General features: G+C 38.5%; 1 protein-coding gene across 9 annotated transcripts in view; it reads right to left on the bottom strand.

Annotated features, from left to right (window-relative positions):
- Positions 1 to 15,179, bottom strand: part of clasp1a (cytoplasmic linker associated protein 1a) — a 296,574-nt gene that overhangs the window by 112,253 nt on the left and 169,142 nt on the right. For all 9 annotated transcript variants that reach the window (XM_072258680.1, XM_072258685.1, XM_072258683.1 and 6 more), the window contains 2 exons: positions 14,215 to 14,322; positions 9,318 to 9,485 (listed from right to left, as the gene is read on the bottom strand). In XM_072258680.1, coding sequence (XP_072114781.1) covers positions 9,318 to 9,485; positions 14,215 to 14,322 — 276 coding nt within the window. The remainder of the gene's footprint in view (positions 1 to 9,317; positions 9,486 to 14,214; positions 14,323 to 15,179) is intronic.

Raw genomic sequence — 15,179 nt, 5'->3', positions numbered from 1 at the left:
AACCCCAATCTACACTTACTTCCTTGTTAGTAAATCTGCCATTTGTCCATCAGGGACTGCATGGAGCTGCAAAATGTGACATTGCATCCAAAATGTTGCATCTTTCACGGCTGGATCATAAGATGCTGCTTCTTAACTTTAACTTGGGCCTAATTGCAATTGTGGAATAGGACAAAGATGAATAAATCAGACTGCAAATGGAATGAAGACTTAAAGTCCAGGTCATCTGGGAGCTCTGAGACACTTCTGTGGAGTCAATGTGGAGCTCTGCACAGCCCATAAATTGAATGCAGGGAATTGGAACTGCGTTTATTATGAGCATTTTCTGAGAAGTTTATCATAGATAAACTTCCAGAAACTATCACCATAATTGCCCCCACCCTCACTCCTCCTGCTTTGTAACTGCTTTTTACACAGTTGACATGCTTCAGTGTGATAGACAATGCAGTAGAGCACTGCTCCAGAGAGTAAGTAATACAGTGTTCCTAGCAGCAGAATGGGACGTTAATGATAAACATGCATACAACTACAGCAAAGGTTCAATTATCTAGTACGTGTTATATTTGACAGATGCCAGTTAAGTGAATAAGACCATAAGAGAGAGGAGCAGAATTACGCCATTCAGCCCATTGAGTCTACTCTGCTATTCCATGGCTGATCCCAGATCCCACTCAACCCCATACCCAGCCTTCTTGCCATATCTTTGATGCCCTGACCGATCAGGAAATGATCAACTTTCACCTTAAATATATCCACGGACTTGGCCTCCGCTGCAGTCTGTGGAGGAGCATTACATAGATACACTACTCTTTGCTTAAAAAGAAAATTCCCCTTTACATCTTTTCTAAAAGGTCACCCCTCAATTTTAAGGCTGCACCCTGTAGTTCTAGATACCCCACACCAGAGAAAACATCCTCTCCACATCTACCTTATCTAGTCTTTTCAACATTTGGTCAGTTTCAATGAGATTCCCATACATTCTTCTAAATTCCAGTGAGTACAGGCCCAAAACTGCCAAACGTTCTTCATATGTTAACCCCTTCATTCCCAGAATCATCCTTGGGAACCTCCTCTGGACTCACTGACAAAGAATGTGAAAAGCAGCAGTCCCAATACTGACCCCTGAGGAACGCCACTAGTCAGTGGCAGCCAGCCAGAAAAGGCCTGCTTTATTCCCACTCGCTGCCTTCTGCCTGTCAGTCATTCCTCTATAATGCCAGTATCTTTCCTGGATTTTATCTTGTTAAGCAGCCTCATGTGTGGCACCTCATCAAATGCTTTTGGAAAATCTAAGTAAATGTCATTTACTTCTTCCCCTTTGTTCACCCTGCCTGTTACTTCCTCAAAGAATTCTAACAGATTTGTCAGGGAAGATTTCCCTTTACAGAAACCATGCTGACTCTGACTTATTTTATCATTAGTCTCCAAGCACCTAGCCGGCTGGTGGAATAGTGGCACCAGCCCCAGGCTTCGGAGTGAAGGCTCCCGAGTTCGAACCCAGCCGGCTCTGCAGGCACGCTTTCCATCCGTGCTGGGTTGAGGGTCGAGCTAGCAACTTGACCTCGTAAAAAAGAAATTGCCTGCTACAGAACATCAACAGCAAAAAGTTGATGGCCTATGCTCTCTCGTGAGTTTAAAAGGCAATTTCCTTTTTTATCCCCCTCCAAGTACCCCAAAACTTCATCCTTAATAATAGACTCCAACATTTCCTCAACTGCTGACATTAGTCTAATTGGCCTATTATTTCCTTTCTCTTGTCTTTCTCCCTTCTTAAAGAGTGGAGTGACATTTGCAATTTTCTAGTCCTCTGGAACCATGCCAAAAATCAAGTGATTCTTGAAAGATCACGACCAATGTATCTGTTATCTCTTCAGCAAACTCTCAGGACTCTGGGATGTAATCCATTTGGTCCAGGTTACTTATCCATCTGAAGACTTTTGAGTTTTCCTAACACTTTCTTTTGTAATAGCAATGACGCTCACTCCCGCTCCTTGACACTCACGAACCTCTGGCACACTGCTAGTGTCTTCCACAGTGAAGACTGATGCAAAGTACCTATTAAGTTCATTAGCCATTTATTTGTCCCCCATTACTACCTCACCAGCATAATTTTCCAGTGGTCCAATATCCTCCCACCTCCCTTTTACTCTTCATATAACTGGAAAAAGCTTCTAGTATCCTACTTTATACTATTGACTAGTTTGCCCTCATATTTCATCTCCTCTTCTTATAGCTTTAGTTGCCTTCTGTTGGATTTTAAAAGCTTCCCAATCTTCCAACTTCCCCCAGTCACTTTTGCCACCTTATATGCCAGTCCTTCCAGCTTTTATGCAGTCCTCAACTTCCTTTGTCAGCCACAGTTGCCTACTCCTGCCATTTGAGAACAACTTCTTCTGTGGGATACAATTATCCTGTGCTTTGTGAACTGCTCCTAGAAACTTTAGCCATTTCTGCTCTGCCATCATCCCCACCAGCATTCTCCTCCAATCCACCTGGGCAAGCTGCTCTCTCATGCCTCTGTAATTCCCTTTATTCCACTGCGATACTGGTACACGTGACTTATGCTTCTCCCTCTCAAATTGCAATGTGAATTCAATCATATTATGATCACAGCTTCCCAAGGGTTCCTTTACATTAAGCTCCCTAATAAGATCTGGGTTATTACACAACACCCAATCTAAGATAGAATTTCCCCTAGTAGGCTCAAGCACACACAGCTCTAGAAAGCCATCTCATCGGTTTTCAACCAATTCCATCTCTTGCGCACTGAAACCAACCTGATTTTCCCAATCCCCTTGGCTACTACTTGAAGGCCTATATATGATTCCCATGATGTTGTTTTTTTTTTAAATCCTTGCAGTTTCTCAACTCCACTCACAAAGATTCAACATTCTTTAACCATATGTTACCTTTCTAAAGAAACAGAGCCACACCACCGCCTATGCCTTTCTGCCTGTCTTTTCGCTATACAGTGTATCCTTTGATGTTAAATTCCCATCTATGGCTTTCCAGCCACAACTCAGTGATGGGAGACCATTTTGTCGAGCATCTCCGTTCCATCTACAAAAAGCAGAATTTCCTGGTGACCAAACATTTTAATTCCAAACCCCATTCCCGTTCTGATATATCGGTCCACTGCCTCCTTGTTTGCCATGATGGGTGAAGGGACAACACCTCATATTCTGTCTAGGCAGTCTCCAACTTGAGGCAGAACATCAATTTCTCCTTCTAGAAATGATCTTTGTTTTATCCTGCTTCCCTCTTCTTCTATTCCCCCCTCTGGCCTCTTACCTCTTCTCCTCCCCTGCCTATCACCTCCCTGTGGTGCCCTGCATCCTTTTCTCCTATGGTCCACTCTCCTCTCCCATCAGATTCCTTCCTCTTCAGCCCATTACCTTTCCCACTCCCTTGCTTCACCTATGCTCCTCCCTCTCACCACATCTTTTTATTCTGGTGTCTTCCCCCTTCTATTCCAGTCCTGAAGAAGGGTTTCAGCGTGAAACACTGACTATTTATTCATTTCCATAAATGCTGCCTGACCTGAGTTCCTCCAGCACTTTGTGAACGCTGATGTAGCTCATTTTTTCCCCCACGGAAATGCATAGTTCGTCTATTACAGCAGCTAAATGCCCAAAAGATTTTACTTTTACTATTCCATTTTAAAAATTACTCCATATAATAATCTGCAAGCACTTATTAATAGACAGTACAATACCAGCCATCGACTTGCTTTTTTTATTATCTGAAAGGTTATTTATGATTTGTTTATAACGATTCACAAAATATCACTTAATCAAACTTAAAACCACAGCTTTCAGCCTTTGCCCAATTTGATTTATCAATCACAATGAAAAATTCTGATTTTCTTTTTCATGTTGGCCTATTAACTTCTGAAGCCTCAAATTCAGTGATGTCAAAAGAACAGAATCATCACTGATAAATGTGGCTAGCTATTATACACACAGTCTAGACTATACAAGTTAGGAAAACGTTGGCCACCTCACCTTGCTGTTTTGAAGTTGCAGGAGAATCGAATTAAGGTTTGATTTTAAACTCTGGAATAAAATTTATACTCCTCTAACCCATCATTTCACATTGCCTCCTTAATTAATCCTATAATTTCCAATTCATAATAAAATGGGACATTGCCAATGTTTGAATCAGAGTGATAATGCACAATAACAGGCCCTTCAGCCCAACTCACCCATGCCAACAAGATTCCCATCCAAGTTAGTCCCATTCCCCACTTGTGGCCCATATCCCTCCAAATCTTTCCTATCTATATACAGGTTTCCCCCGCCATCCGAAGGTAGAGCATTCCTATGAAACAGTTCGCAAGCCGGAATGTCGTAAAGTGAAGCAGCAATTACCTTTTATTTATATGGGAAAAATTTGTGAGCGTTTGCAGACCCAAAAAATAATAACCTACCAAATCATGCCAAATAACACACAAAACCTAAAATAACAGTAACATATAGTAAAAGCAGGAATGATATGATAAATACACTGCCTATATAAAGTAGAAATACTTTTCTATAATCATTGCCGCACTGTTCTCCGTAGCAAAAATCTCACGCAAGCGCTCTCAGCAGAAACACAGTGTAAGCGCTCTTGGCAGAAACACTCTCTCCAGTAACCGTTAAGCTACGAAGCTGCCAAATCATACCAAATAACACATAAAAATACACAGCCTATATAAAGAAGAAATAAAGCATGTACAGTGTAGTATCACTTACCGGAATCAGGAAGTCAGCGTTGAGCACACCGATGACGGTGTGTTAGGCTGAGTCGTCGGAGGTTGGGGTGGTGCAGTGGTCCCCAACTTCCGGGCAGCAAACCAATACCGATCCGCAGAGAATGCAGCAGTAGCCGGGACGCACTCAGCACAGCTTTAAGAAAAAAGCCGAAATAAACAAGCTAATTAATTAGGTGCCGCCCAGCACCTAATGTCGGCCCAGATCAGAGGCTACTCAATCGGCAATCGCCTCTGATCTGGGCCGACATTTACGTGCTGGATGGCACCTAATTAATTAGCATGTTTATTTCGGCTTTTTTCTTAAAGATGTGTTGGGTGCGTCCCAGCTACCGCTGCATTCTCCGCAGCAATGCATCGGTCCGCGGTCCGGGGGTTGGGGTGGCGGGACACTGGGGTGTCACCTCATTGTCATCTGTTTCCATCAGGGCAGGCAGGTCATCTTCTTCTATGGCTGCCTGCCTCGATGTTGAAGGTCGAGGTTCGTCGTCTGCTGTGGCTGATGTGGAAGGCTTGAAAAATGACAGTATGCTTGACTGCTTAGCCTCGCACATTTTTCAATCATACAGTTCTTTGTAAGCACTCAAACCATCCTGCAAATATGCCCTAAACCTACGTACCCTTTCAAAATTAAAGTCGTACTTTTCTGCAATCATTGTCAATTGCAGAGAAAAATCTCACATAGTTGCTTCACGTTCAGTTCCTGGACGACTTCACTTTCGGTCTGTTCACTACTGCATTCGGTTTTGATTGTTATCCTTTCCTCTTCCAATTGCATCAGCATCTATCAATTCTTGGTCATGGGATGCCAAAACCTCCAACATCATCTTTGTCAACTTCCACAAGCCAAACTCACTTTGTCCTTACTTCGTTCACCACGATCGAAATACTTAATTATGTCTAGTTTTACGCTAAGTGTAACACCCTTATGAGCTCTTTTAGGCTTTTCTGATACCTTAGAACTCATCTTGCTAACAGCTGCTCACGGGCATGTGCTTAAGTAATGCCATTTAGAATGCAGTTCCAGGGGAGGAGGTTGGCTCCTTTTATCACACGCTGCTTTTTTCACATCCTGCCTTTTTTCGTAACAGTGAAAACACCTTCTGTTAGCGAAAACAGGTAACTAATGTATGTCTTTCGTAACAGCGAGGTTTCGTAAAGTGAACGTTCGAAAAGTGGGGGACACCTGTACTGTCAAAGTGTCTTTTAAAGTGCAACATTATGCATGAAGATAGTTCCCCCTTCATGTCTCTTTTAAATCATTCTCCTCTTACCTTTACACTATTACCCGGTTTCCCTGTTTATTCATTCTGTTTATGCCCCTCAATTTTATTTCCTCGATAAGGTCACCATTCAGTCTCCTATGCTCCAAAGAATAAAATCTTAGACTGCCCAACCTTTCCTAAATCCCCTTTGCACTTTTTCCAGCAATGATGGTTGGATCAACCATGTTTGACTCATCACTAAAGAAATACAATTACTCCATATCACAAAATATAAAGAGAAAGTACCATGAGAAACACTAAAAATATAGAGGTTATGAAACTTCAATCCATCTGCCTTCAGCTTGCACCTAGGCAAGCGTGACTAATTTTGACTGTTTTTCTGCTCATATTATCAGCACCTGATTATGCTAACAAACTAAATTCTATTTTCACCAACTGTCTGAAGAGAATTGCCAGTTAGTATTACTTTCCTAATTTCCCAAGACAACCCTAACGTGACCCCTACCAATACTTCAAAATAGCTCTCTACACTAATATGCAAAGTGCTTTGGACAGGACTGTAAATGAATAACTTGTACCCTTTCCAGTATACTGAAGTGTGAAGTAGCAATTATTATTAGTATTAAATCATATAATGAACAGTGGAGGTCTATCAAAAAAGTGATGTACAAGTGAGCTCACCATTTTTACATCACAAGTTTTGTAATGCACAAACAGTAATCATCTTTTAAAATTATTGGAGTCTTTGGGCAGAAAAAAAAAGGCAGAAAATTTCCTTAAAAAAAGCAGCAATCTATCCCAAATGTGCTGGAGGAGTGTTGTACAGAAGCAGCACTGCTAATGGACTTGCAGAGAGAGCAGCATGCAAGGGGACTGGGGGAAAGGGGCAGAATTAAAGAAAATAAGAAACGCCCCCAAGAGCATTGTCTTCTGGCAGTATCCTCAATAGGGAAGCAAGGCATAATGAATCATATGCCTCTAGGTACTTACCGAGTGGTGCAAAGCCCCTAACAGGACTTGTATCTCGACTGCTCTCACGGCTCGTATCGCGGCTGCATCCCTGACTCAAGCTTGGTCGAGGGATACGGCTGCTCCGTGCTAGCATGAGTTTGAGAAGAGTTGGAAAAGTTTGGTGAAGTTCATTACAGCAGTATTTTAAGTGAAAGATTCATATTATTATCAGCATTAACATTCAACATCTGATGATGATTCTACATACAAATAAGGCAGTAATGAGCAAGTACTGTCCCACTCAACCCACCCAACTCCAAGTGTAAAGAATCAGTTCTGTAGAAAGCTATAGCTGAATATGAATAGTTTAACTCACTAGTAATAACCCCTTTCTCCTCCTGTGCTCAAAATGCAAACATATTTCTTTGTAATTCATTGATTTAGAAATTTATGTATGAAATTGAAGCATGATGCACAACAAAAATATAGGTCATAATTAAAAGGCAATTATTAGAAAATTAACTGATAGAATAAAATTCAAAAAATGGAGACATTAGCACCATTACATTCAGCTTGATATTTGTCCAGGTGCCTGATGGATTTGGCAATGGAGGACAAAAAAAACAAGGTTATCAATATATTTTGCCAACTAGTGGATAGCTGCGCAAAAAATATAATCTTCTGATACATACATACATACAAGGCCAAGAATGTTTTGTGATGTAAGGAAATACAAGCTTTGTTGGCAATAGATGTAATTCCCTTTGTTAATTTTTTTTTTAAAGCTGGCTAATATGAGAATGAGAAATTCTCCATGTCACTGGCCATTGCTTTTCATCAAATAATTATCACATGTACCAATAAATTTATAAAGTTCATAAGGAAGAAATTATTTTTTCCAAGAGTAATTTTTGGCAGTGTGGATACACTGTTTATCATCTACGTAAGCAGCATATTGCACCACAGAATATTAGGACATTCAAACCAGGAGATACAAAATTTGAACCTTGCTGGATGAGTGAATGCCAACTGGAAAACTGTAGTATTTCTATAATCAACCTCTGTGGTCAACACCAAATACAAAAAGAAGAAATAGTCAGAGTTCCCATTTACTCTTGCAGGAGTATTGTTAGGAAATGTGCCCGAATGATTATATCCGGTTGACTGAAATTCTGCAGTCAAGTAACTCAAGAACGTCAGTCCAGGCCTACCATGGTTGGTTATATTTACAAGATATAGAAACATATCTATCACCAGTAGAAGATTTTACTCATGTAAAGCAGCATTTTCCTTGAAATATGGCACGTATGTGAGAGCGCGAGAAAGCACAATAATAGTGATAAAATAAAGATTATTAACAAAAATATTACATCCAGCATTAACCACAAGTGCTTTAATTTTACAGAGCAAAGATTCAATAACACAAATTTGGATTTTCAAAAATTGCTTTGACATTGATGGGTGAAGAAAAGTTAGGACTTTGTAGTTCTGATAATTGAGAACTGCTTCATATCATACTGTATTTGTGCCAGCTTACAAAACAATGACTCATTTTTTAAACTTAATGAACTAAAAGCAATGTTGAAACCCAATAAGATGACCAATAAGTAACAGATTCACCATATGATTTTTTTTTGTACTGATGGTAGCGTAGATGGAAATTGGTTTCACTTGGAAGGTTAAACAAAAAGGTATCAATCTCCCAACAAAAGGAAAACAACAACAGCTCAACCGCATCATTTTATAGACTCTCAATATGTCAGAGCTGTCATCCTTGCTCCAAATGCTAGTGATTCAACAAAAGCCGCCAATGAATTAACAGAACTTCATTATATCAAGAAATAAATTGGGCAGAAACAATATTTCATGATTAGCACAGAAAACAAAGGAAAAAAGCAGAACAGTAAACATCATTCATTTCTTAACAATATTATTCGCATCCATCTTCCTTGAAATACTGAGAAAGCCAAAAAATCCTGTTTACATATTAGGAGTAGAAAGATAGACATTTTTTCCAAAAATGTTACCTATATATACACACGCATACATTTGATTTGTCATCCTGTGAACAGATTCAAGGTCAAGCATAGTTTTCAGCAAAAGCAGGGTTACACTGGCTGGAGAACTTTAGTTTTAATTCTATACCAATTTCAGTAAGTACTCTTCGTATTTTTTCTAATTACATTAAAAATTTATGTTTGCGTTTACAATGGAAACCATCATTGTTAGCTGCTGTAATTATAGAAACCTATTCACAGTGTTGCAGCATTTTTGCTGAGAGTTGCACTAACATCAAAACATTCCCCAAACAAGTTAAGACAATAGATCCATTTTAGAAGGTACATTACAAAAATTACACAATTGTGATATTGATAATTATGTCTTACCTAACCCCAATCTGTTGGGACTAGCTTCCCTACTGCATCCCTGACTGCGGGGGATCTTGCTTCGTTTCTCGGATCCTTGTGGTGCAACCGAAACCCTCTGAGGTCCACTGCTCATGCCTGAGTAGGTGCCACAGAGGAGCTTACCAGGTGAACTTGATCTACTTCCCGCTGCAATAATAAAAAAAACAAAATGCCAGTTAATTTTGGTTTTATATCAAGAGTCTATAAAAGTTACAGCAAGAGCAAAATTGAAGGACAGCCAAAATTAGCAAGTATCTGCAAACAAATCAATCCTTGATAAAGTTACCAAACATAATTTTCTTTTTTTTTTTAAAATAAAAATAAATTGGTAAAGCTTGAATGTTATCCACTTTTGGTTATTGGTGACCCTGTAAAACACTGCATTATCTTGATAATAGTAATTATTGAAGGTTGAGATACTTGTGGATTTTCTTTGGTCAGGGTACCAATTCCATTTGTTCATACAAACAGGCTGACCAAATGTAATTGAAGAAATCCACAGAATTCATAATATTCTATTTCTAAATTTCATTACTTTACTGCCAATGGGAAGATACTATTAAGAGCCAGAATTAGATTTATTTTTTCAAGAATTAAGTGGTTTACAGGAAGAATAAAGTTGAACACCTTTGGAAATACTGCATATGTTAACATGGCCCAACAGCAATGACAAATGGAAACATTCATTTGACAACTGGTTAATTTATTCTTGTAGCTGAAGAAGAACCTTACCGCCTGCAGGATTAGCTGATCTGGATCCTTGGCATGGAAGCAGGTAAAAGGATAGTACAAGTTTAATGGAATGGTTAAAGAAACGCAAAGGCTACAAGAATTGTCAAGATTAGTTTCATCTAATTTCTTTCAATCTCATGAAAAAGTTACATCTCAGCTTTTATGTAAGATTAAATGCAGAATTTATTTTCTCTCTTTCTCACTTCATGCTCATTTCTTGTGAATTCACTTGCTTTCAATCCTGCCCAAATCTTTGCATCTTTATAATTTCTTCTTAAACAGATTTACAATTATTCATCATCTTCATCCACCTAATAATGTGTTACTAACCCCATTACAGAAGAGGTAATCACCCACTCACATTCACCTTCCACATCTCAACTACATTTCCTCTAGCTCTGCAAATGAATAATGTTATCCTGAACTGAATTCTCCCAAAGTTTATACATCATGAAGAAATATATAAAAATACATACTTGTATGGTTTACAATGGTGATTTTACTCTAATATAACTCAAAGATAAATAATATTTGTTTTTTACTTGCAGGTTTTAAATTAGTTCCTTCAACATTGTTGTATGAACGATGCATCGCATGAAAGACCTTTGTCAACTGCATTAATAATGTTAAGATATTTTCCACAATGTTTTTAAACAAGGTAATAAATTTCATACACTGTAAATGTTACAACTTCATGTACTAACTTCTAAATAATGTTGAAAATACACTCTGTGGCCACTTTATTAGGTACACCAGTACGTTAAAGCAAATATATAATCAGCCAATCATATGGCAGCAACTCAATACATAAAAGCATGCATACATGGTCAAGAGGTCAGTTGTTCAGACCAAACAACAGAATGGGGAAGAAATGTGATTTGACCGCGGAATGATTGGTGGTGCCAATCAGGATGGTTTCAGAAATTGCTGATTTCCTTATTTTCACACACAACCGTCTCTAGAGTTTACAGGGTATGGTGTGAGAAACCAAACCTTGAAGTAGATGTGCTACAGCAGAAGACCACACCGGGTTCCACTGTCATACCTAGTAAGTGGCCACTGACTGTATATTGGGATAATTCCAAGTTAAGCATCAACAGAAAAAGCCATACAAATAATATATGCCCATATAAACCACCCCACTCACTCCTTTCCCCCTCCAACATACTCAGAAACATTAAATTTTGCAGTGCAATACTCGTATGTCTAACATTTGCTGGACATGGACTCACCAGATAGGGTATGAACATCCACAAGAGAAATGCATGCGATTCTAATGGATTTTTCACTAGTGCCCTTGTGTTAGCAGTGGCTTTGTATTAGTAGAATAATTACTATTCACCAGTAAAATAAAATTAAATATTCTAATTATGAACTTACAGTACTTAAGGAGCCACAATGTTAAAGAGTCACAAGAGGTTCAAGACTAATATTGCTTTAAAGTGCAATAACATCTCCTCCTCACTGTCAACCACCACAGGTGCAGCTCAGTGAATCTTCTTAGCCCACTGCTCTACTTTCTGGAAAGTAGTGACTGTGCGACTATGCACAGTTCAATAGCACCAATAAGTTTGCTGATCACCCCACTGTTGTTGAGGAGGCAGCGCACAGAAGTGGGATAGATCGACTGGCTGAGTGGTGTCACAACAACCACCCCACACTCACATCAGCAAGACCAAGGAATTAATTGTGGACTTCAGGAAAGGGGAAGTTGGGAGCACACACACCAATCTTCCTTGAGGGGTCAACAGTGGGAAGTGAGAGCAGTTTCAAGTTTTTGAGCATTAACATTTCAGAGGATCTATCCTGAGCCCAACATAATGATGCAATCACAAAGAAGGCAGCCCAGCAGCTATACATCATTAGGAGTTTGAAGAGATTTAGTACGTCATCAAAGACTAGCAAATTTCTGCAGATGTACAGAGTGGAGATCTCTCCAACTGGTTGCATCACTGTCTGGTATGCAAGGGCCAGTGCATAGGATTGTAAACTCATCCAGCTCCATCATGGGCATTAGCCTTCCCATCAAGGACATCTCCAAAAGGCACTGCCTCATGAAGGCAGCATCCATCATTAAGCACACTCACCATTCAGGGTATGCCATTTTCTCTTTACTACCATTAGGGAAGAGGTACAGAAGTCTGAAGAATAACTCTTCCAATGCTTTAAGAACAGCTTTTTCCCTTCGCCATCAAATTTCCAAACAGTCCATGAACACTAACTTACTATTCTACTTTTGTACTATTTTATTGTAACAATGTTTTTTTAAGGACTTACACGAAAACAACAAATTTCACAACATATCAGTAATAATAAAACTGATTCTGATTCTAATGATACATAATTATAATCAGCAAGTTACACTCTTGTGAATTTCATTTTTACAGCAAAGGAATTCTCAAGAAACATTTTCACCACATCCACACTGTCAAGAGCACACAGGATTTGTGTGCTAACCAAGTCAGCACACATTCATCTGAACTCCAATGGATACAAACTGAACTTGTCAAGTAGATCAACCTTCAAGTCTTAGGTATTAGTTTGGTAAGAATACAGCCCTCTTTTAACTACCCTTTTACCTATATTCTTAAACAAGTTTAATAGATGTGTTCAACATGCTACATATTTGTTCAACATTGTTGTCTACCTATGACATACATTTTAAAGTGCAGGATACAAAGTTCTCACTTAGAAAGATTTCAACATTTTTGCATCAACTGACAGCAAGTTAAACTGGTTTGTAGCTCCTAATTTTCTCTCCTCATAACTTGAATAGCCATACTAGTTGCTTCCTAATCTATCAAGATTTTTCAAAGAACTTGGAAAGACAGAAAAACTTATTTAATACATACCATCTCTTTCAAACCCTATGCCAAACTCCCCTATTAGAATTGACAGCTATTGGTCTCAATAATTGCCCAGTACACATCTTTAATGTTCTGTTTAAGATCCTCATTCTTTTTTTTGCTTAGTATTTTGATACGTTTTTATTGAATTCAACTGAAAAAACAAATACTTAAGTATTAACTTTTCTGTCATTTGTTTTTATTATTAATTTCTGTTTCAACTTCCAATAAACCTTGATTTTTACCATTCTATCCTCACTAAGACCCGGACAGGGAGGCGTGGAAGGAAATTGTCTGCTAACTGGAGAAACTCCGGATGCGACGTACCTTTCCTTTATCCTCACTAATGTATCTGTAGTATCCCTTACCATCTGCTTTCATATTTCTCACTAGTTTCATACACTATTTTCATCTCTTCTAAATTGCCCTTACAAGTTTCTAAAGTTGTCCCAAGCTCCAGCGTGCAACTGTTTTTCACAATTTCAAAAGCCAATTTTGCCATTCAAATAGCGTTCTTGGTATAAAGGTAGTTAAGAATTCCATTCTAAACTTGTTCAGTTATCCGCAAATAGCTCACCATGGATGATCACCTTTTCCAACAGAAAGTATTCTTAGAATAATTTAACTACTTCACCTATTTATCAATATATATTTTCATTTCTCATCTACCTTAGCAAACTCATCCCCTTATCCAAGATTTAGCTTCCGACGTTGTTACTCTCCAATTGAATGCAAAATGTCATTAGATTAACAACACTTCCCTTTACTACAGAAGCTGTTACCTAATACTACTCAATACAGATAATCCCATCAAAAACAGCATGCTCCTAAAATATATGGGTCTGCAATTTATTTTTCTAAGGAACACCATGAACTTGCCCCCAAGAACATCTTTAACTATTTCATTTGCCAGTATTAGGGTCAGTAGTCAACACAATTACTGCATTAGCTTTGCTACAAGCCTTCATTATTTCAATATTGATACTCGTCCCACAGTTGAGCTGCTCAAGGGCGTACATACTATCCACTGCAATGGTTCCTGCTCTTTGTTGTTTTTCATCCCCACCCAAATAGCTTATACTTTTTGCTCTTCTACGGATCATTTTTCCAACTATTCTGATTTCATTCTCATTTTCAGAGCAACTCTGCTCACTGCTTTTCCATTCTGCCTATCCTTCAAGAAACGTCATACCTTAAATAGCATTGGTAGTCTTAAGACCACCTCTGTACTAACAGATTAAAGATGCAAGTATTACAGTAAATTATACAATCTGCTAATAAGAATTTGTTTGACTTACGTTGGGACTGTGAAACTACTTTAGCTCTGCTACGTCCTCTGGTATCAGAGGGTGTGCTGGCAACACTGGTCGCACTCCCAGCGCTCTGGCGTCTAGACCGCACCCGACCTGTATGCAGACACAAATATAATAAGTCTTTTTAAATTAAGAATCTCTGTAACTTGCAACCATTAGTTGCATACTTTCCCAAAACATTCACACATCCAATGTACATTTTAGCATATTAGAAATGGTTCACAAAAACAGCACAAATCAAATCTAGACCTTAAACAAAAATCAATGTTGAATTAGCAACAACTGGCTCAATAACTGTCCAGTGCATATACTGAGTGCACATATCATGATAGCAAAATATGGTCACTCTACATGTGCATTTTGTTCAAATGCAAGAGGATCAAAAACATGTAAATGGCCACCTTCACAAGGTAAATGCACTTGTGCAGCTAGCATCAGATTAGTAAATCTTTTACTAAAAATCAGCAAATCATTAAAATAGAATAAAGGAATGTTTACTGTAAAATACACATTCATATATTTCATCCCCCCCCCAGTTCATAAATATTGGAAGTAACAGATTAAAAATAATCGTGAACAGATGGAAACTATTTCCAATGTGCTCAAGTTTTAGAAAACTAGTCTGTATAAAAGGAAAGCAGCATAAAAATACATTTGCATTAATACACGAAACGAAATTACAACCCAACACAACCTGATGCTGGATTTGAACAAATGCATTTGATTCATTCAATTTTATTTATAAACAAATTAACTGTGAATCAACTTCATATCTGTTATCAATCTGGTATCAAGTGAAAATTTAAAATTTTACTTTACTTGATCTAGGAACTTAAAATATTACCAACTCGCACAGGGTCAACAGCCATTCCTCTAATTACGAAAACTTGAGGCATTACAAGAAAACATGAGATTTCATTAAAGCAAGGCCGGATGAAATACATTATGGG

This window comes from Mobula birostris, chromosome 5 (genome assembly GCF_030028105.1).
Source record: "Mobula birostris isolate sMobBir1 chromosome 5, sMobBir1.hap1, whole genome shotgun sequence".
In the NCBI taxonomy this organism is placed as follows: domain Eukaryota; kingdom Metazoa; phylum Chordata; class Chondrichthyes; order Myliobatiformes; family Myliobatidae; genus Mobula; species Mobula birostris.
The sequence above is the reverse complement of the archived record's forward strand: the minus strand, read 5'-3'. Positions and strand labels throughout refer to the sequence as shown.